Source organism: Ovis canadensis, chromosome 11 (genome assembly GCF_042477335.2).
Source record: "Ovis canadensis isolate MfBH-ARS-UI-01 breed Bighorn chromosome 11, ARS-UI_OviCan_v2, whole genome shotgun sequence".
NCBI lineage: Eukaryota > Metazoa > Chordata > Mammalia > Artiodactyla > Bovidae > Ovis > Ovis canadensis.
In genome coordinates, this window is record NC_091255.1 from 70,517,539 (window position 1) to 70,537,845 (window position 20,307).

At 49.9% G+C, this 20,307-nt stretch overlaps 1 protein-coding gene across 2 annotated transcripts; it reads right to left on the reverse strand.

Annotated features, from left to right (window-relative positions):
• Positions 1–1,339: 1,339 nt before the first annotated feature.
• APOH (apolipoprotein H) lies at positions 1,340–19,969 on the reverse strand. Of its 2 annotated transcripts, none has more exons than XM_069542354.1 (10): positions 19,706–19,969; positions 19,071–19,353; positions 13,796–13,966; positions 13,038–13,214; positions 11,575–11,671; positions 10,326–10,402; positions 9,287–9,475; positions 5,793–5,972; positions 3,313–3,510; positions 1,340–1,493 (listed from the first exon to the last, which is right to left on the reverse strand). In XM_069542354.1, the coding sequence occupies exons 3-10, from the start codon at positions 13,857–13,859 to the stop codon at positions 1,438–1,440; spliced, it is 1,038 nt and encodes a 345-aa protein (XP_069398455.1). In that variant the 5' UTR covers positions 13,860–13,966; positions 19,071–19,353; positions 19,706–19,969; the 3' UTR covers positions 1,340–1,437. The 2 variants fall into 2 exon arrangements, with proteins under 2 accessions (XP_069398455.1, XP_069398456.1); XM_069542355.1 differs by having other exon boundaries at positions 19,526–19,708.
• Between the last annotated feature and the right edge of the window lie 338 nt (positions 19,970–20,307).

The following is a 20,307-nucleotide window of genomic DNA, read 5'->3' on the forward strand; positions in this document are numbered from 1 at the left end:
AGGAGAAAGAGCGCAGCGAACTCGGTGCAGACTGCCAAGGTGACAGGCTTGGTCACGCAAAGACTGAAAGGGGTCTTTCCCATTTTCTTGGTGAAATAAGAGCGGGACGTTGTCTGAGAGGGACGGAGGGCGGCTTGAGCAGGGCTGAGCAGAGACACAGCCGTGGCAGGGAGGCGGGGCGAGAACCAACTAGGGAAATGCGGCAGGATTGCCGGGCACAGCTCAGCTCGTGTGACGTTCGTGTTCATGGATCAAAGCGGGACCTGATAGCATAGTTGTGCAGTTCCTCTTTCTTCAGCAACGTTCAGGTGCTCTGGGGCAGGCATAGGAGACACAACTAGAGCCTGGGGTGCGGTTTGCCAGCACCTCCTACGGAAGGAGAGAGGGGCAAGGGAGTTAAATATAGAGAAAGGAGCAACATCAGTGATGGGTCAGAGGCATGTTGGTGGACAAGGAGAGATTTCTAGGCATTATGTAAACCAAGCTGTCCGAGTCCAGACCCAGTGAAGGGCTATGCACTTTGTTTATCCTTTACAGTGATACTTCTCAAAAAGGCACAGTTATCTGGGGACGTGGTTACAAATGCATATTTGGGGGCCACCCTCAGAAATTCCAGTATTTTTTTTCCTTTGTGATTATTACCAGGTGATACTGATGCTGGGGTCTACGGACCATTCTAAGAAAATAATTGCATTGCGGTTGTTTTGAGTGAAAGCACTTAAGAGTAGAATTAGGGAGAGGAGAACTGGGTAACCAGGTAATAATTTACACTTTCCATTTCACAGCTGTGTGAGAGCAATATTCCAAATATTTGGGTTTCTTAATTTGGCCACCACATGCGAAGAGCTGACTCATTTGAAAAGATCCTGATGTTGGGAAAGATTGAGGTCAGGAGGAGAAGGGGACGAAGAGGATGAGATGGTTGGATGGCATCACCGACTCAATGGACATGAGTTTGAGTAAACTCCAGGAGTTTGGTGATGGACAGGGAGGCCTGGGGTGCTGCAGTCCATGGGACCGCAAAGAGTCAGACACAACTGATTGACTGAACTGAACTGAACTGATGTGAAGAGCCAACTCACTGGAAAAGACTGATGCTGGGGAAGATTGAGGGCAAGAGGAGAAGGGTGCAGCAGAGGATGAGATGGTTGGATAGTATCACTGACTCAGTGCACATGAATTTGAGCAAACTCTGGGAGACACTGAAGGACAGGGGAGCCTGGCATGCTGCAGTTCAAGGGGTCACAAAGAGTTGGACATAACTGAGCAACTGAACAATAGCAAGCAAAAAACCAGATAAATAAAAGTAAGACACCATGCGGAGTAACACTGCAATGGCTGACACAGTAAATTCAGTCTCTTTATTTTCCCATTTCCATTAGATTCTTGGACAGACACATATGAGCATGACATTTACTTTTCAGTGTGAAAACCAGCTTAGCATGGTTTTACGTCAGACGCATCCGTTTTCCAGAAAGCTAAAGAACTGTGCTCTGTTTGGGGAGAAAAAATAAATAAATACTCTAAAAGAAACAATCATTTCTTAAATTTGTTAAATAGCCAAGCCAAATCAAATACATTTTATAAACGTGCAGAATAAATCTAATTAGATAAATGAAAGTGTTCCGTGTGAGGTTTAAGTGATTCAAGGAAACATCAGGGAAAAGATAAAGCAATCATCTCCAAGCGAGAAAATGAAAGGTTCTATATAATTCTGACACTCAAGATTAAAAGAAAAAACTGCATCAGCCCTCTATCTATTCCCCAACGTACCCGCAGCACTCATCTGTCTACAGACTATAGGGGAGAGCAGCCTGAAGAAATACATTAACCAGCTCTGTCTGACTTTTTAAAATGTCTGTTAGTACTTTTTCTGCCAATCTGTACTGGGATTACTTGTCAGCTTTAATATGTAACATCGCACCAGGGCTCTGCTGTGTCCTGAACAATAACAATTTATGCAGTGCACTTCTGTTTTAATCAGAGTGAGAAGAACGGTCACGCTTATCACTGAGCACTCACTGTGTGTCACGTGTGAGGTTTCGAGCCAACAAGCCTATGAGGTGGGTATCGTTTGCTGGCTCTCATTTCCTCCTCTGTCTCCAGCTGCACACTTCTCAGACCTCTCTCTTCCCTAACCTGCTCCCAGCTGTGTCCTCTGCCAGCTGACTCAGGGCTGACGACATGCTAGAAGCCTCTCTAAACCCAGATGCAATCATAGCTTCAGCCTCTGGCTGGCTCCTCCTTTGCGGCCACAAAGGGATTTATTTGGACCTGAAACTAACGGCTTAAATGCTGACCATTGTGCTCCTTTATCTCACACGAACTCAAAGTCACCTTTCTTTCAATGTTTTGCTCTAATGAACACTTTCCTCTAATGGGTACTTTTCAAACTCTGGGAGCTGTCAAAAGAGGGACAGAAATGTTAGATCTGTAAACCAACAACCATTGACTTGAATTACTTTGTAATTTGGGGTGAGTTCATTATCATTTGGGCTCAAGAGGTGGTAGATATTACTGCTCAATATTCCGTTCAGTATCATTATTATTATTCATGCGTAATCTGGAATGATACCCCATGGCATAATTTAACACTCATCAAAGAAAGCCACAATCCTGACTGAGTTTTAAGGAAAAGAGTCGGAAGGGAAACTGGAAATGCCAAATGCAGGTACTGCTTCATCCTGCTGTTTTCTCCCGTCCAGCCCTGCTTTTAAAAACCCAGTGGCCAAACTGACATGGCCTCTTTTAGTCATTATGTGTCAATAGTAAAAGTACAGATTACGATTACTTGACTGCTAAGAAGAATGAAGTAATGCCATCTGCGGCAACATGGATGGGCCGAGAGAGGGTCACACTGAGCAAGTCAGACAGAGAAGAAAAAGCATCGTACAACAGCCCTCATGGGTGGAATCCGGAAAGAAACGGTAGAAAGGAAGGTACTCACGAAACAAACAGAGGCAGAGAAGGAACTCACGGCGGCCAGGGCGAAGGGATAGGGAGGAGGGATAGTCAGGGAGTTTGGGATGGACATGTACACACATCTGTGTTTAAAATGGATAACCCACAAGGACCTCCTGTGCCACACAGGGAACTCTGCTCAGTGTTCCGTGGCAGGCTAGATGGGAGTGGAGCTTGGGGCAGGATGGATACAGGTGTATGTATATGGCTGAGTCCCTTCACTGTTCACCTTAAACTATCACAACATTGTTAATCGGCTATATCCCAATGCAAACTGAAAAATTTTTTTTAAGTACTGATTATGGCCAGGGCAAGGGAGATGCCAGCTAAACACTCCAGCATTAAACTCACCCTTGAAGCATTTGGGAATTTCGATGGTGCCGTCTATGCACTGGGCATCTTCTGTGTAGCTGCACTTCTTTTCCTTATTCTTGCAGAAGAAAGAAACTTTTTGGCCGTGCAGCATTCCATTCTTAAATTTGTTCTGGATAGCTACTCTCTCTCCTTCGAATATCACAGTAGCTTTTTTAACAGGTAACTTACAAGATGCTGGAAGAGACAATATTTGTAGTCAAGACGGGACTTCACTTCCTCTTTCTTAAAGAGAACGCAACATCAGAACCACTGGGTGAGCAGGCCTGAAGCAAAAGGCCCAGAGGAGGAGATTCTGAGAAGGTGCACAGTGAGTAGCCCCGGCGGCTGCCAACTGCGGTTCTCTCTCAACAGGACCGTGAACCGTCATTTCCGAGATCACCTTTTCTTGCCCTGGAGTAGCCACGTGAGAGGTCAGAGCAGAAGCACCAGGTGCTCTGCCTCCCTGGTGGTCCAGTGGTTGAGAATCCGCCTTGCAATGCAAGGCCGGTCCCGGGCCGGGGGAGACCCCACAGGCCCCAGAGCCCGTGCTCAGCTGCAAGAGAAGCCCCCGCAGTGAGGAGCCTGCGCCGCGTCCCGAGCAGCCCCGCTCGCTTCTAGTAGCCCCCCTTCTGGTAGCAACCAGGGAACGCCCACGCTGCGGTGAGGACCTTGCACCGCCGGTAAATAAATAAACCGTTTTTTTTTTTAAAAAAAAAAAAACAAAACGCACTTCTCCAGATACACAGATGGAGAGAACGAACGTATGGTTCCTGAGGGGGAGGAAGGGGGTGGGAGGAGTTGGGAGTCGGGTTGACGCATATACACTGCTGGTACTTTGCATAAGATAACTAATGAGAACCTGCTGCGCCCTGCAGGGGAGTCCACTCAGTGCTCCGTGGCGACCTGATGGGAAGGAAATCCAAGGGAGATGTGTGTCTCCGTGTGGCTGATGCACTTTGCTCCACAGTAGAAACACAACATTGTAAAGCAACCATACTCCAATAAAATGGTTTTAAAAGACACTGCTGTTGCAGGTAAGCCTCCCCTGCCCACTCAGCTCCCATTCACTGAACGGGCGCACCCACCCCTGAGCCAAGTGAGTGTTGCTGGTAACAGCTCACAAGTGCTCCCTTCTCTGAAAAACAGCCTTCAGCCACAGGGAGCCTCCTCTCCCAGGAGAGCGGGCACATCAGCCCAGGGGCAGGGAAGCGGGCAGCCCACAGCCTGTGCAGACTCACAAGGGGATCAAGAGAAGCAAGTCCCCTCGCCTCTCCATGGGATCAGTGGCCCTGTCCAGAGCCCCCCGGGGATTAAACTGAAGTTACACTCTAGCTGAGCCCACATCCTGGTTCCAGACCTGGGCTCCACGTCTGCAGCACCGGCATCTCCTGGGAACCTGGCAGAAACGCTAGTTCTCAGGTCCCACTCCAGACCCAGCGAAGCAGTGACTGTTTAAACAAGCCCTCCACGCGCTTCTGACGCACAGTGTCTGGCTCCATCCTACCTGCCTCACTCTCTGTTTCCTGAGGCTCAGAAAATCAGCTGTGTTTGAATCCCTGTCTCAGGCCCTGCTTCGAGGGGACCCCAGCCTAGTCATTCTCCATTTTGCCCAATTTCCTCCCAGCCCACAGCAGCCTGAGCAGAAACTCAGTGCATGCCTGCCGCTCTCTGCGTAAGCACGGCGCGGGCCAGACCAAGGAGCAATGATGCCAACAGAACCAGCTTCTCAGCGAAAAGATGCCCCGAGTGATGAGCCTTCCGGTGAGAGGTCCTGGCACGGAATCAGGCCAGGTTCAAGCTGAGTAAGCGGGGAAACAGGTGCACGGGAGGCCCTGAGGCCTAAGACGTGGAGAGAGGAGCTGTGGTTCCTGACTGAGTTCCCAGCCTCGTGTCCCCATACTCATGGTCCATACGATCACCTGTTGCCCGTGTGTAGTTAATCACCATTTCCAGGAACTCGCTTGACTGTGTGGTGGGTTTTGCCCAGTGAGGAGTCTTGACCAGAACAAAGCGAAGCAGGATGGTCATGGGCCAGGACATAAAAGCCGCTGTAGGAAGCCCACACAGTCTTCCACCACGTTATCAAGGCTTTTACAACGGAAACGCTTGCCTCATGCAGTCAGGAGGGGCCTCCTGGTGGCCCAGCGGTTGCAAACCTGCCTTCCAGTGCAGGTTCCTGTTCAGGAGACCAAGAGCCCACACGCAGCAGGGCAGCTAAGCCTGCATGCCAAGACTGCGGCGCCCGAGAGCTGACACTGAGACCCGATCAGCCAAAAACAGACGAATGAAGCACATAGGTTTTAAATCTCAAACAGGCTTGCTAGGCGTGAAGCTTCCCCGTGTTCATATAGATCCCTGCAGCTGTGAAGCAAGTCTGAGAAACAAAGTGGAAAGTGATTGGAACAGGGACACGGCAAGTAAAGGAGGCTCACTGGATGAATCTGGAGGCGGTTTGAGACCTTACCCATATCGCATACCTTTACAGCTCGGCTGTGCAGACCAGTTTCCGAATTTGCTGCATTCTACCTCTTCCGGCCCATCCAAGGAGTACGTTTCATGGCAGCCAAACGTGGCGGTGTCCTTGTAGAAGAGCACTGGATTTGCAGGGTAGTTCACAAACCCATTGTCTGGTCTTGATGGGAATGGGCATCTTACTTCTAAAAAGTTTAAGCAATCAGCCGTGTTAGCATAAGCAGAGCAGAGCCGGTGATTACGGAATAGTCATGAGCTCCTCTCTTATACCAGTGAATCACTGGGTGGTTCCTGTGATTTCCCCTTTATCTGATCCTTGTGAGACCCTGGGTGTTAAAATAGAAACCACAACACTTTGAAAGTAAATTAATGAGTTACCACGTTCTTTGGGCTTTCGTATAATCACAAGGTATTATTTATTGCAAACTTCTTCTGCACACCGTCTAAGATGGTGGGTTTGAATGAAAGAAAAGTCTGTCTCTTTTAATCAACAGACCATGAAATTAAAGCACAAAGATTCCCTCCATGCACAGTAGAACACTATTATTTGGATTTTAAAAGTTAAGCCTAATTCTCATGATCGCCTTCAGACTATACAAGAAGTCAGCACGAAATACCAAGAGGAAGAGCGGTGCTGCTCCCTGGCCTTCTTTGACCGAAATCCACACCCCGCTTTGCCCTTGTTGCTGATCAGTCACTAAGTCTGTCCAACTCTTTGCAACCCCATGGACCGCAGCGCGGCAGGCTTCCCTGTCCTCACTATCTCCCGGGGTCTGCTCAAGTTTATGTCCATTGAGTCGGTGATGCCACCCAACCATCTCATCCTCTGCTGTCCCCTCTTTATCAAACTGCAGAGAACCAGGCTGGATGGAGGGGCACAGAGCTTCTGGAAGGCAGTCTAATGCGATGGTTCAAGGATACAAAATCCAGGGACTTCCCTGGTCCAGTGGCTAAGCCTTCACGCTCCCGAGTTCCACCCCTGGTCAGGGAACTGGATACCACGTGCTTCTACTAAAAGATCCCACGTGCTGCAGCTAAGACCCAGCACAGCCAAATAAATAAAATGGATTTTTTTTAAAAGAGTACAAAATTCGAAGTTGGACTGCTTGGAGCAGTTTCGGTTCTTCCACAAATTGAGTGCCAAAGAATGTGAGTCTATAACACAACTAAAGAGAAACAGTCCGTGGAAGAAAAACTTCCCTGTAGAAGAATTCCAGGAAATAAATATCAAAGGACAGATAACAGGAGAAAGCCACCATTTTGCAACCACCAGTGCCTCAGCTGACTGAGTCCCGGGTTATCCGAGTGCTCAAGGGCGGGTGTTCACATAGCCTCAAACTACCACTCACAGGGTGCGTACTGATTCCAAAGAGGAAGAGATGCTCTTTTTTACCAAGAGAAGAGGGGTGTGCCCCTTGACCACAGGACCGCGTCACAGCCGACAGTGGCTGATCGACACCAGTGCCTCCTGCTGAGAGGGAGTGCGTTCTTAAAGAGCGCTGACTTGAGTCTAATCATGAGTAAATAAGCAGCCAACTTCACATTCTGGAAAGTTCTAAAGACAGCCAGCATGCACTCTTCATAAACATCAATGAAAGATGACTGCTAAGGCAGAGGATCATTCCTAACTACAGGACTTGCTGCTGCTGCCAAGTCGCTTCAGTCGTGTCCGACTCTGTGCGACCCCATGGACTGCAGCCCACCAGGCTCCCCTGTCCCTGGGATTCTCCAGACAAGAGCACTGGAGTGGGTTGCTATTTCCTTCTCCAATGCATGAAAGTGAAAAGTGAAAGTGACGTCACTCAGTCCTGTACGAGTCTTAGTGACCCCATGGACTGCAGCCCACCAGTCTCCCCTGTCCCCGGGACCCTCCAGGCGAGAGCACTGGGGCGGCGCCATTTCCTTCTCCTAAAGGAGACCAAAGAGACGTGACAACGAGACACACGCGTGGTTCACGGTTAGATTTCACACAGAACAAAACGTGTGTGTAGAGGAACTTCTGGATCAGGTGGGGCAATTTGCATATGAAATGAATATTGCTAATTGTATATAATTGTTTAAATTATTATCATAATTCCAAATATGTTAAATATCTTGGGCACAGGGATAACATAGGAGAATCTCATTGTTATTAGGACGTTCGTGCTGCTGACGTGTTCACGGGTAAGTGACATGATGTGTGTAAATTATCAGAAGATTCGGGGGAAAAGCATGTCTGTAGAAAGAAAGGGAGAGAATGTCGCAGCACGCTGATGGCTGCCGTATCAATGTCAACAGCTGAAAATAAGAAGGAAAAACACCCATGAAGAACCCTCTACTTAGGGCTTGGGAGGATTAAGCGAGATGACGTATGCGTGAACCGCGGGAGACCAGTGCCTAGCCCTGAGCTACGTCCCCCGGAAGGTGCTAGGGATTGGGAGTCGTAGGAGCTTCCCTGTGCCGCAAGGTGCTTCTGCTGGAATCATTCAGCAGGCGTCTGTCCTACCCACCACGCAAGAGGGTGACAGTCTTTAGTGTCAGTCCTCGTGTGCCTGATGAATTCTCTAACCTGCCTGCTCATTATGCAGGGGACAAATTCAAAGACGGTGATGGGGCCTCCCTGGCAGTGCAGCGCTTAGGACTGCATGCCCCACTGAGGACTGCATGCCCCACTGAGGACTGCATGCCCCACTGCAGGAGGCATGGGCTCGATCTTTGATTGGGGAAGATCCCACACGCCGCATGGCCAATAAACAAGTAAACGAATATAGCAATGATGACCCCAATTAAAGGACTAAGAATTTTCATATATATTTGTAACTCAAATATTCTTGTGATTCTTAAATTTAGGTAAAACTACAAAAGCTTATATCGATCTGATTGCAACCCAGTGTTTCACTTTAAATCTCTTGAAAGTAAAGTGAAAGCATTAGTTACTCACTTGTGTCTGACTCTTCTTTGCCTGTAGCCCACCAGGCTCTTTGCCTGTAGCCCGCCAGGCTCCTCTGTCCATGGGATTCTCCAGGCAAGAATACTGGAGTGGGTTGCCATTTCCTCCTCCAGGGGATCTTCCCAACCCAGGGATCGAACCCAGATCTCCTGCATTGCAGGCAGATTCTTTACCATCTGAGCCACCTGGGAAGCCCTAATCTCTTTGGACTTCCCAGGTTAATCCAGGCGTCTCTTCCCCAACCTCACTGTAACATCCAGCCGTCCATGCTCACGCCCTGTTCTTCCCTGCCCCTCCTCCTGGCTCCCCTCCTGTGGCATGCCTGCTCTGTCCCCCACGTCCTTCTGCCAGGAGCTCTCCCAGGCTGCTCCAGACTGTCCACGGCATCGCCTCTCATCACCCTGAGCGAGAAGCCAGGTCTCCCTCATCTGGTGCCCTCAGCCCCAGGCACAGGGCAGAGGCCACGGTAAACAGGGCCATTCAGAACCCTCTGGAGAGCAGAATCCGCAGTCCTCTTCGGCAGAGAGGCCCTGTGCTCCCATGACTGCATTGCAGCATCGTTGGACTCACCCCTGCATTCTGGCAATTTCGTCCAGTTCCCATGTTCCGTGCAGGTGATGGTGTCGCTTCCAAACATCGCGTGGTGTGGCGAGCACGTAAAGACTGCCTTGCCGCCATAGAAGGAGTTGTTCCCAGCCAGCGGCTTGTAGACGCTGAGATTTGCAAACTTGGGTATGGGTGGTGGAGGGCAGGTTATAGCTGAAAAAAGAAAGAATTGTCATTTGAATGAAAATAGCTGAGTGATTTAAGTTTTGCCATCGCTGGTTCGCCTGTTACAAGACCATGCTGCTTAGGTGACCAAACGTCTTAGAACAAAATGCTACCTTGAAGACACTTCTCGGAGTCAGAACTGGTGAAGGACCTCACCGAGCCAGCACCCTGCAATAGGTGCTGATGACAGCGAGTCGCTGTGACGCCTGAGTGACCCCGGGGGCTCGTGCAGGTCTGTTTGCTCCCACTGAATGCCTCCCGCTTTTGTACTCTCCCAGTGTGGCGCTTGTGCAAGTGGCTTCACGCAGGGGCTCAGAAGCGGGTTGTCATCCTGACCTAAGTGATGTAGTTTCAAAGCTAGGCTTAGGGTGTGTCGTTCCGAAGGGGCTGCTTCATCTTCCAGAGTAAGAGACCAGGATGGGGCTTCCCTGGCGGCTCCTTCGTAAAGAATCCGCCTGCCAATGCAGGGGACACGACTTCGTCCCAGATCCAGGACGCTCCCACGTGCTGTGGAGCAACGAAGCCGGTGTGCCCAGCAGCCTGTGGTCTAGACAGAAGCCCCTGCAAATGGAAGCCCGCACACTGCAATCATGTAGCCCCCACTCGCCGCAACGAGAGAAAGGCCTCTGCAACAACCAAGGCCCAGCACAGCCGTGAGAAACCCATCCATGAAATCATTGTAAGAAGATGTCAGGGTGAGCAGTCCCAAACAGGTGAGCAAGCGGCTCAGGGGGCTGGGACTGAGGGGCTTCAGGGTGCAGATCTCGTGTTGATAAAACCAGGAACGCCCCGGGCCAACCAAGCGGTCACCCTCTTAGAGCTGGACCCAGAGACTCACGGGCACAGACAGGGATGTCTGGGCTCCACTTTCCTTCCTCAGTGCATCTCGCAGAACTAGCTCCTTTCAGATAAAACCTGCGGAGGGAAAATTGAACCCATTAAATCACAGAGTCATCCACCCCCAGCACCTCAGATTTATTTCCATCGAGCAGAGCTACAGATGGATGCTGTTGGCTTCTTTTCCATCCTAGAATACTGTTTTCCGGAGAGGCTTGAACTCCTCTAAGGCTCAGCAAGCCTCCCGGCCTGGGGCTGCAAGGCACTTGCTGAAGCAGGAGGGGGTCCCGTCACCGCTGGGCGTGGAGGCCCACCCTCCCCTTCAGTCCCCAGACGCCTGGTCCCCAGCCAGCTCGTCTGGGTAATGGCTTCCAATCCAAGACTCACCTCTTTTTCGGGGATCACAAAAGTGAATCACACCAAGTAATCTCTAACCCTCATTTTCTGAGAGCCTGCTGGCCCAAATGCCTAATAACAATGCTGTCTATTAACGTTATAAATGTGCCATTGTCCCTGAAGACAGTGTGTTCAAGATGACTCATCAATAAATTGGTGTTTCAGTTGAAAAGACGGCATTTCTCTTCCACACACAGCATTTCTTAATCTCTAACCATAAAACCAGGATCCTCAGTGAAATTTTGCCTCTTTCTTCCCAGGGAGGTGGTCCTGGTGAGGAGGAGGGCGTTTCTACACCGTCACCCTCAGCCTTCTCCTCAGAATTCTCTTCTGCTGTTGCCTCAGTCATGTCTGACTCTCTGCGACCCCATGGACTGCAGGCCGCCAGGCTCCTCTGTCTATGGGATTTCCCAGACAAGAGTACTGGAGAGGGTTGCCATGTCTTTTTCCAAGGGATTTCTCAACCCCAGGGATCGAACTCACGCCTCCTGCATTAGCAGGCGGATCCTCTACCACTGAACCTAGATCACAGTCCATCAGATTAGTCTAAAGCCCAAGTCTAACTACCAGAATACTCTAACCCCCAAGCCAAGATTTGGCCCGGAGATTATAAAGAATTATCACCCAGCTTCAGTAATTTCAATGTGCTCCTCATATGAGTAGCTAATCAGGTGCAGAAAAATTAGATGGAGCATCGGCTTCGTACTTCACTACCTGCTGTGTTCTCCACTCCACCCCCAACCCCACTGTGGATTTTTATTCAGTGATCCGTATTCAGCAAGTCCAGCCTAAAGACTAGAAATGAAATAGGGGCCGGCCTTGATGTTCAGCTTAAGGGGTCAGGAAGTCCTTACCCAGTGTGGCAAGAAAAGCTGATCGTGTTGGGATACTCAAACGTTGTATAGCGTACCGTTCCGTTTTCTAAGATCCCAGCAAAAGGACATACTCGGGCTGTGATTTAAAGATAAAAACATCAATTTCTAGTCACAGAATTTCCCGTTAAAATGAAAATGTTTAAACTCATTTCTATCTTTTGAGCCAGTGACTCTACTGATAACTATTCTCAGAAGTTAACTCAAAATGATCTGAACGGCGCATGCGCCGAGGCGTCCGTTGCGTTGTTGCTTCTTGTTCTGCCGTTGTTGCCGTTGTTGCTGTTGCCGCTGCTGTTGCCGTTGTTGTTGTTGCGTTGTTGCCGTTGTTGTTGCCGTTGTTGCTGTTGCCGCTGCTGTTGCCGTTGTTGTTGTCGTTGTTGCCGTTGTTGCTGTTGTTGCCGTTGTTGTCGTCGTTGTTGCGTTGTTGCCGTTGTTGTTGCCATTGTTGCTGTTGCCGCTGCTGTTGCTGCTGTTGTCGTTGTTGTTGCATTGCTACCATTGTTGCCGTTGTTGTTGCCGTTGTTGCCGTTGCTGCTGTTGTTGCTGTTGAGGGGGTGGGGCATGCAGCTCGCAGGATCTTAGCTCCCAAACCCGGGAGAGAACCCCTGCCCCCGCAGTGGAAACATAGAGCCCGAACCCCTGGCCCGCCAGGGAGGCGTCTGCACCTTATGACTGTTGGTCACAATGAGGAAAACCCAGCCGTCCAAGTGTGACTTTGCTGTGGTTGTTCAGTCACTCGGCTGTGTTCCAGGCGTTCTCGACCCCATGGACTTTAGCCCCCCGGGCAAGAGCACTGGAGTGGGTCGCCGTTTCCCTCTCCAGCGCATCTTCCCGACCCAGGGACTGAACCTGCATCTCTTGAGTCTCCTGTGTTGGCAGGGGGGTTCTTTACCGCCGAGCCACCTGGGAAGCCCCGTAATGTTATAGATACATTATGCATAATATTGTCTGTATCATGTATAGCGCTGATTTAATATAACATGTCTGCATTTTACTAGGAATGTGATTCGTAAAGTCAGATCCGCCTCTCTTTCACATCTGCAGTGCCCCCCTCTCCTTGCATCACACCGAGTCTCTTTTCAAAATCGCCCCGAGCTAATTCCGGTTGTTGTGGTTAATTCGCAGCTGACCTTTTGTGACCCTACGGACTGCATCAAGCCAGACTCCCCTGTCCACCACAGTCTCCCAGAGTTTGCTCAGATTTGTGTCCATTGAGTCAACGATGACGTCTAACCAGCTCATCTTCTGCCGCCCTCTCCTCCTGGCTTCTAGCAAACAGCACTGACTGTCCGCAGTCTCTCCTCCCATGAAACCCACCCCCACTGCCCCCCGCACCACGGCTCTGCTGGCCTTCTGCGCCCAGAGCTGGACAAGGTCGGTCATCTGCCCACCATGTACAGGATGGGAATGAGCGGAGAATGTGCGGAAGGAGGCCGACTTACGCATGCATTTCAGCGTGTTGATGGGCCACATTCCTGTGAGCGGGCACGTAAACCGCCGGATCCCTCCCCGGGACACATAGCCCGGCTGGCAGGAAAAGACTATCTGCTCCCCAGGCTCATAGGACCGTTTCAGTGGAACCACCGTGGAAAATGGCAGCTCGTCTGGCTTGGGGCAGGCTGAAACAGAACACAAAGCAGCTGGCTGAGAAACCCACATCTGCCTTTTTAAGTTTAGCTGGCCCACACAAATGAAAAACGTTTAATGCTACCAAAATACTTACACTGAGTTTTGCTCCAAATACTTGACATATGCCGTACCCCAGCTAATCTCCTCTCCAGCTTTTAAAGGAGGTTAGATGTGTTATCCCCATTTCACAGGCCAGTATACTGAGGCTTAAAGGAGCAAAGTATCTCACCAAGGAGTTTAAGCATGGCTCCATCAAACAATGAGCACCAATCCAGTCTCCCCAGCATCCACCCTAAAGAGAATCTAGCTAATCCCTATGGGCCCCTGGCATTTACCAGAGGGTTGGGGACGTGCTCAGTCATGGGCGACCCGTCGTGACCCGCCAGGCTCCTCTGTCCATGGGATCCTCCAGGCAGGAATACTGGAGTGGGCTGTCATTTCCTCCCCAGGGGGTCTTCCCACCCAGGGATCAGTCCCCCGCCTCCTGCCTTGGCAGGCTCCTTACCACTGTGTCCCCTGGGAAGCCCAGGACTGGAAATTATTTTGTTTTTCAAAAGCCATGTGTACTCACTTCGTCCTGCGATAGCAACATGGCAGAGAAACCCCAACAGCAAGATGAGCACTGGGGGGAGCATTGCGGGTGGGTCGCGCCGGCGCCGCCAGAGTGGCTTTCCTCTCCCAAAGGAGAGCTGTAAATACTGAAGTGCTTACTTATTAACCATCTGGGGGTGTACTTTTATCTCTGTAAATAGAAGATGAAGGATCACGGTTCGAAAGGAACTCCAAACCTACCTTCTTTAATCATTTACTTTTCATCTTGGTGGGTCTGTGTGAAATCTTCATGGACCGTTTCTGTCTTTACTGCACTTATGCTCATGGTGCAGAGTGGCGCATTCCTCTGAGACCATCCTGGTGGCTCCAGATTGCCCGGCCTCTGGTCCAGGCCGTCTGCTCTCCATCCTTGGTGTGTGTGGTGGTGGCTGGAAAGCCCAGAGCTCCAGCCCTGGCCTCGGCATGTAAACTGAGGACCATCACTCACTCTGAGGCTTCCTCTCCCCACCTCTGAAATGACATTCCCGGCCCCAGGTGCCTGGTTCTAAAGAAAGCTTCACAGAGGCTGCTGCTGCTGCTGCTAAGTCGCTTCAGTCGTGTCCAACTCTGTGCGACCCCATAGACGGCAGCCCACCAGGCTCCCCTGTCCCTGGGACTCTCCAGGCAAGACCACTGGAGTGGGTTGCCATTTCCTTTTCCAATGCAGGAAAGTGAAAAGTGAAAGGGAAGTCACTCAGTCGTGTCTGACTCCTAGCAACCCCATGGACTGCAGCCCACCAGGCTCCTCCGTCCATGGGATTTTCCAGGCAAGAGTGCTGGAGTGGGGTGCCATTGCCTTCTCATAGAGGCAGCGGGGATTTTAACTCCTGAAGCCTGAGCTCGGCGTCTTCTCTCACAAACCAGGGCTTCCTCTTCTGCCTTCGGTAACAGGACCCTCCTCGTAGCTGCCCTGTGCTCTCACACCAGATCAGCACAAGGTCCTGCTCGTCCGTGCTGAAGCCTGCTCTCATCTGTCTCAACAGACTCCTAGCTCTGTTTGGGGGACTGGAAGATCGATGTAACATTACAAGTGTGGACGCTGAGAAGCTCAGGAGAGCAGGAGAGGATGGGCGGGTGCCAAGCATGCTCTCGAGGGCCCAGAGGGGCCTCAGGACCCTAGTTCTCATGTCGCTCACTCTCAGGGGCCGAATACACACGTGGACAATGGCTAGACAGCATGTGAACAGAACGCTGTCCGCAGTCGCCGGAGCAACCGGGTGGAGGTGGGCCCACTAGAGAGAACCAGCTGTGCTGCCTCGGTCAGTCACGTGGGATGTCCGACTCGCCCCCACCAAGCCCTCCTATCAGGGCCTGCTCGAGGCTCTCCGCTTCATCTGCAGGAAAGCTCTGCCACTCCCTTAACTGATTCTGGGTCTCTGCCAAACACGATGGTGTCTGACTGCCTTCCGATAGCAAGCTCTGAATAAACAGCTTCGCCTGTTCTCATCTGGGTGACGGTGTTTTATGCCCAAGTCTGGGGTTCCTGCAGACACATCGGTTTGAGACATGTTCTTGGCAGACAGTGACTCTTGAGAGATGCTAATGAAAGTGGTGTTCCGTGGCGAGGAGAGCGGCGTGCTGCCGCCAACATAAAACAAGGCTGGCCCTCCCTCTCTCGTGATGGTCACCATCTTCTCGCTGTTTCACACACACACACACACACACACCCGTGCACACACGCACACACACGCACATACACGTGCACACACTCCAACTTCCTTTTCTTTTTTTCTTTCTCAATTTTTACAGTATTGTGATGGTTTCAGCCGTGGAACAACGTAAAAGCAGCCATACTTATAAATATATCCCCTCCCCGCCCTGAGCCTCCCTCCCTTCCTGCCTCTAGGTCGTCACAGCCCCAGGCTGGGCTCCCTGTGTTTTGCAGCAATTTCTCCCCATCCATCCACTTTCTACCCGATAATGTATCCATACTGATGCCACTGATACAGCCATTGTAGGGAACAGTATGGAGAATCCTTAGAAAGCCAGGAATAAGGCTACCGTATGACCCAGCAACCCCACTACTGGGCATGTTCCCAGCTACCTCTTCTAAAGAGAAAGACGCTTGTTTTCTAGATAACCCACAGGCTTGGGGTTATTGTGGAGAATCCCTTCAAAGAGTGGAGAAGAGAGAAAATGAATGAAAAGGGCCAAGGTCCTGTATAATAAAGAACTGAGGTGGATGGAGGAAGAGAGAGAGAGACCTACAGGCTGGGTATTGGGAAAAGAAAATTTGGAGAAGCTTGAAATTGAGAAGAAAACACTTTTCGGCAGCAGGTGCAAACCAAGTGCTGTGTCTGTGTGCTTAGTCACTCAGTCGCATCCGACCCTGCGGCCTCACGGACTGTAACCCACAGACTCCTCTGTCCATGGGATTCTCCAGGCCAGAATGCTGGAGAGAGTTGCCATGCCCTCCTCCAGGGGATCTTCCCAACCCAGGGATCGAACCCAGGTCTCCCACATTGCAGGCGGATTCTCTACCACCTGAGCCACCAGGGAAGCCCCAAACTAAATGATGAGATTATCATAAAAATGCTTCTTTGAGTCATTGACAACAGCTCCTATTTGCCAGCTACAGAACTTTGGAAAATGATGCAAAAAACAGTAATAGCAGGAAAATGAAGAAACCACTAAATCCAAGTTAGTTTGAGAGCTTTGGAGGAGAATCACGTGGAGAATCATATTTTTCAGCTAATAAAATTTTCCTTTCTTTGTAAAATAAAATACAAACATAATGGATGGTAATCTCCAATTTATAAATTATAATTATTATTGCTATTAATTCTAAGTGCCTCACCACTTGAACATGTCAGAATTACAAGATGTTCCCAGAACCTGCACAGACACACACACGGGTCTAATGAAAAGCCTTGGGATAAGCCTCAGGACGAGATGCAGTCATCCGTCCTCCAGTCTGCGATGGGTTTTTGCTGTAACTTTAGCACCAGCTGGGTGAGGTGTAGTCATGTCTCTCTTCCTTTCCATATGGTTTAACTCACACCCCAGTGATAACTCAGTAATATAATAACCACAGAGCCGACTGATAATTGATGTTAAAAGACATTTTAAAGGCACATTTAAACTTGCCATTAAAGTTTAATTTGGCAGAGCAAATGGAAAGACCATTAAGACAAAAACCCAAGGAATTTTGACAAATCAAGTGCCTGCTTTGTGCTGTTAGGGTGTATAATCATCACCAAAGAGTAGACAGCCCTGGGATTCAATGTTGCACGTAGGATCTAATGTTTTCTTAACCGTGAACAAGAATACAGAGCCACATGGACACTTGGGTTGAAGAATACAGGACAGTATTTGCTTCACAAGAGACATAGGACCTTGCACTTAAAATTCTTAATGACTTGGGGGGTGCGTGAAATAGGTGAAGGGGATGAAGAAGTACAAACCTCCGCTTATGAAATAAGCAATCCATGGGGACACAGCAAAAGAACTGCGGCTGAGAATACTGTGATTACTCTGTACGGGGGCAATCACCTTGTAAGGTGTGCTAGCGTCAAATCAGCATGCAATGTACCTGGAGCTAGCCTGATGTCATATATCAACTACGTCACAATTGTTTAAAAAGGGGGGAAATTCTGAACGACTTTATATCCTTTCCTATTCTACTTTGTAAATTAACTAGCAAGACCTAGACTCAGAGTCCAAGGTTTTGTAATCCTGAAATCACATTGCATCATATGTTCAAAAACTTTGTTTGCTTCACAAGCAGAGACTTTGACCATAACATCAAATATTTAGCAATCGTTTAGATTTTTTTTTAATTTTGAAAGTTGTCTCTTTCTGGGTTAAGAGTCTAACTACTATTCAGCAATAAGCCCTCCGTGGAAAGATGCAGGTGTCTTTGCTCCAGTGATAGCAAAGTGGACCAGGAACTGCGAACACATTCACAGAGAGGCTGAAGTCACTTGTCTCGAGCTTCGTGGGCATGGCCCCGTGTGTCTAGAAATGCCTAGTTAGCTTGTGTCTGCACTGAGACATCTTTGGGCAAATTTTGGGATCCCCTGCTTGCAAACTGCTTTCGCCTTGTAGCAACTAATATCTTTGTGCGCGTAGGTGCCTGCTCAGTCGCTCAGCCATGCCTGACTCTTTGTGACCCCATGAACTGAAGCCCACCAGGCTCCTCTGTCCATGGAATTCTCTAGGCAAGAATACTGGAGTGGGTTGCCATTCCCTTCTCCAGGGGATCTTCCCGCCCAGGGATGGATCGAACCTGTGTCTCTTGCCTCCTGCATTGGCAGGTGGATTCCTTACCGCTGAGCCACCAGGGAAGCCCCAGCTAGTACCTTTATATCCTGCAATTTGTATTTTTATCTAAAGTGGTTATTCTTAACGTTGGATGCACAGTATAATCTCCCAGACTGTTTTCAAAATATAGAAAAATTGAACAGAATTTCTGAGGGGACAGTCCAGGCATTGGGCTTTTTAAAGTCCCAGGTAATTATGACTGCAGTGGGGGTTAAGACCCATTGATTCGGCATGCCAATATTTACCTAAGTTCTACTGATAAGGTTCTACCACATCATCCTCTGTCTTGCCAACATGAGGTTACCTTTTATACTTTCTATAGTGTGTGACTCCTTGATCATCTGTGAATTACTTCCTAGATTCCACAAATTCAGTTTTTCTTTTGCAAGTATTTCCCAAGCCCTTATTAAGCTGTACTTGGCAGCTGGCATTGGAATCTCAGAAAAACGCAAGTCTTGACTGTTGTCCCCAAGGAATTCACAGTTTTCTAGGACTGAAATACAATGCTACAGAAGAAATGTAGAAGAAAACCCAAGGTACTTATTTTCCCTGGAAGCACCTGCAGGAATTCTACAGAGGGTATTTCCCTCAGGTTATGTCTTAAAGAACCTTGAGCTTGGCAGGTCAGAGGGCAGCAGGTGAGGTGGTAAGGACGCAGTTGTCTGAGCCAGAAAGCGGAAGGCAGCAGACTGTATTCCCGAGAGATATCCCACGGCTGAACACTGCTGGAGCGGATATTTTAGGCAAGGAGTCCTGGAAACGGGGCTGGGGACGGCGTAGGCTCGGGAGGACAGAGGCATCTCAGACGCCGTGTTTAAGAGTTAGAGCCCAGCTTGATGGCAGCTCAGGGAGGCCCTCAGTCAAGTGTGTATTTCAGAGGGACACTGATCACAGTGGAGGAGACAGACCAGGGTGAGGCCAGCGTGGGAGGAAAAGAAATCCCTGGCACGGCTCGCCCTATCCCGTCCTCTGTTCTCACTCTCCAAGCCCACCTTGCTCAACCTTGCGCGTCCCTGGGCAAGAGGCAGGCTTACGAAACTGGCCACGCCACACCGGCCGTGTCGGCTCTGAAGACCAGCTGCTCTCCTGAGGAGGCTTCGGAGGGAGTCTCTTATTTCCCAGATCCCGGCCTGAGACGCCGGAAGACTGGACTTCTAGCAAAGGACTGAGGCCATCACTCAGGAACCGGTGGGGGTTTCGCTGGAAGGATTCATCAGCCCAGAGGTTCAGGTTTTAAACTCAGTGTGGCAAGTCCCCACAGCTGGGATCCAGGGTCTGTGGAGGAGAAAGGGAACCAGAGGAAAAGAGCCTGTTACACGGTTCCTCGCGGGTGACTGTCAAGGAGTGAGGACAAGCCCACCACCTTGTGTGATGTCCTAGGCGGGGCCAGAAGCTTCCCTCAGGGTCCACTCGAGTCTGAGCCCTGCTGACTCTGCGTCTTACTAACCGTGGCCCCCGGGGCGAGTCACAGCTATGGTCAAGTCTCCATCTCTAAACCAGGATGGGGACTTCCCTGGTGGTCCACTGGCTAGGACTCTGAGCGTCCCCTGCAGGTGTCGTGGGATTGATCCCTGGTTGGGGAGCTTAAGATCCCACACACCACGTGGTGCAGCCCGTAAAAACCTACCTCATGTGCCTGCGGTCAGTATTAAATTAGAGCGCACACACAGTGCTTACAAAACGCCGGCTTAAACTGAGTGCCCGATGAAACCTGGCTCTCGTTAACATTCTTCCTAGCATTGATGTCAATGCCTCAGATGTCTCACCGCAGAGTCCTGGAAATCCCCGTACAGAAGCATGTTTTTTGAGCACGAAGGCACCAAAACACAAGTAGGTTTCAGCGAGACTCACTGAGCTGGTCCTCGTGGTCAGAAACCACAGAGCAAGAGACAGAGAGAGAGGACGGCGCGCACCCAGGCCCCGCTGCCAAGCGCGAGCGGCGGTCATCTGCAGCCGGCAAAATGCAGGCGTTTTGCTTTCTCCCTTTTGTTCAATACGTCAGATTTTTGTGTTACTTTGATTTTACTGATTTTTAAAATCTCATCAATAGATAAGACAGAAAATCTATTTCCACGTTTGGGGAAAAATAAGACGTGTCTGTATGAAAATCCACACACGCAAAAGTGGGGATGCAATTCACACACGTTTGATAGCCTCCCGGGAGCTATTTACCAAAGCCCCCGCATCAGGAACTCACACGTTTCCCCGAGACTCAGTGGAGTCCTTACT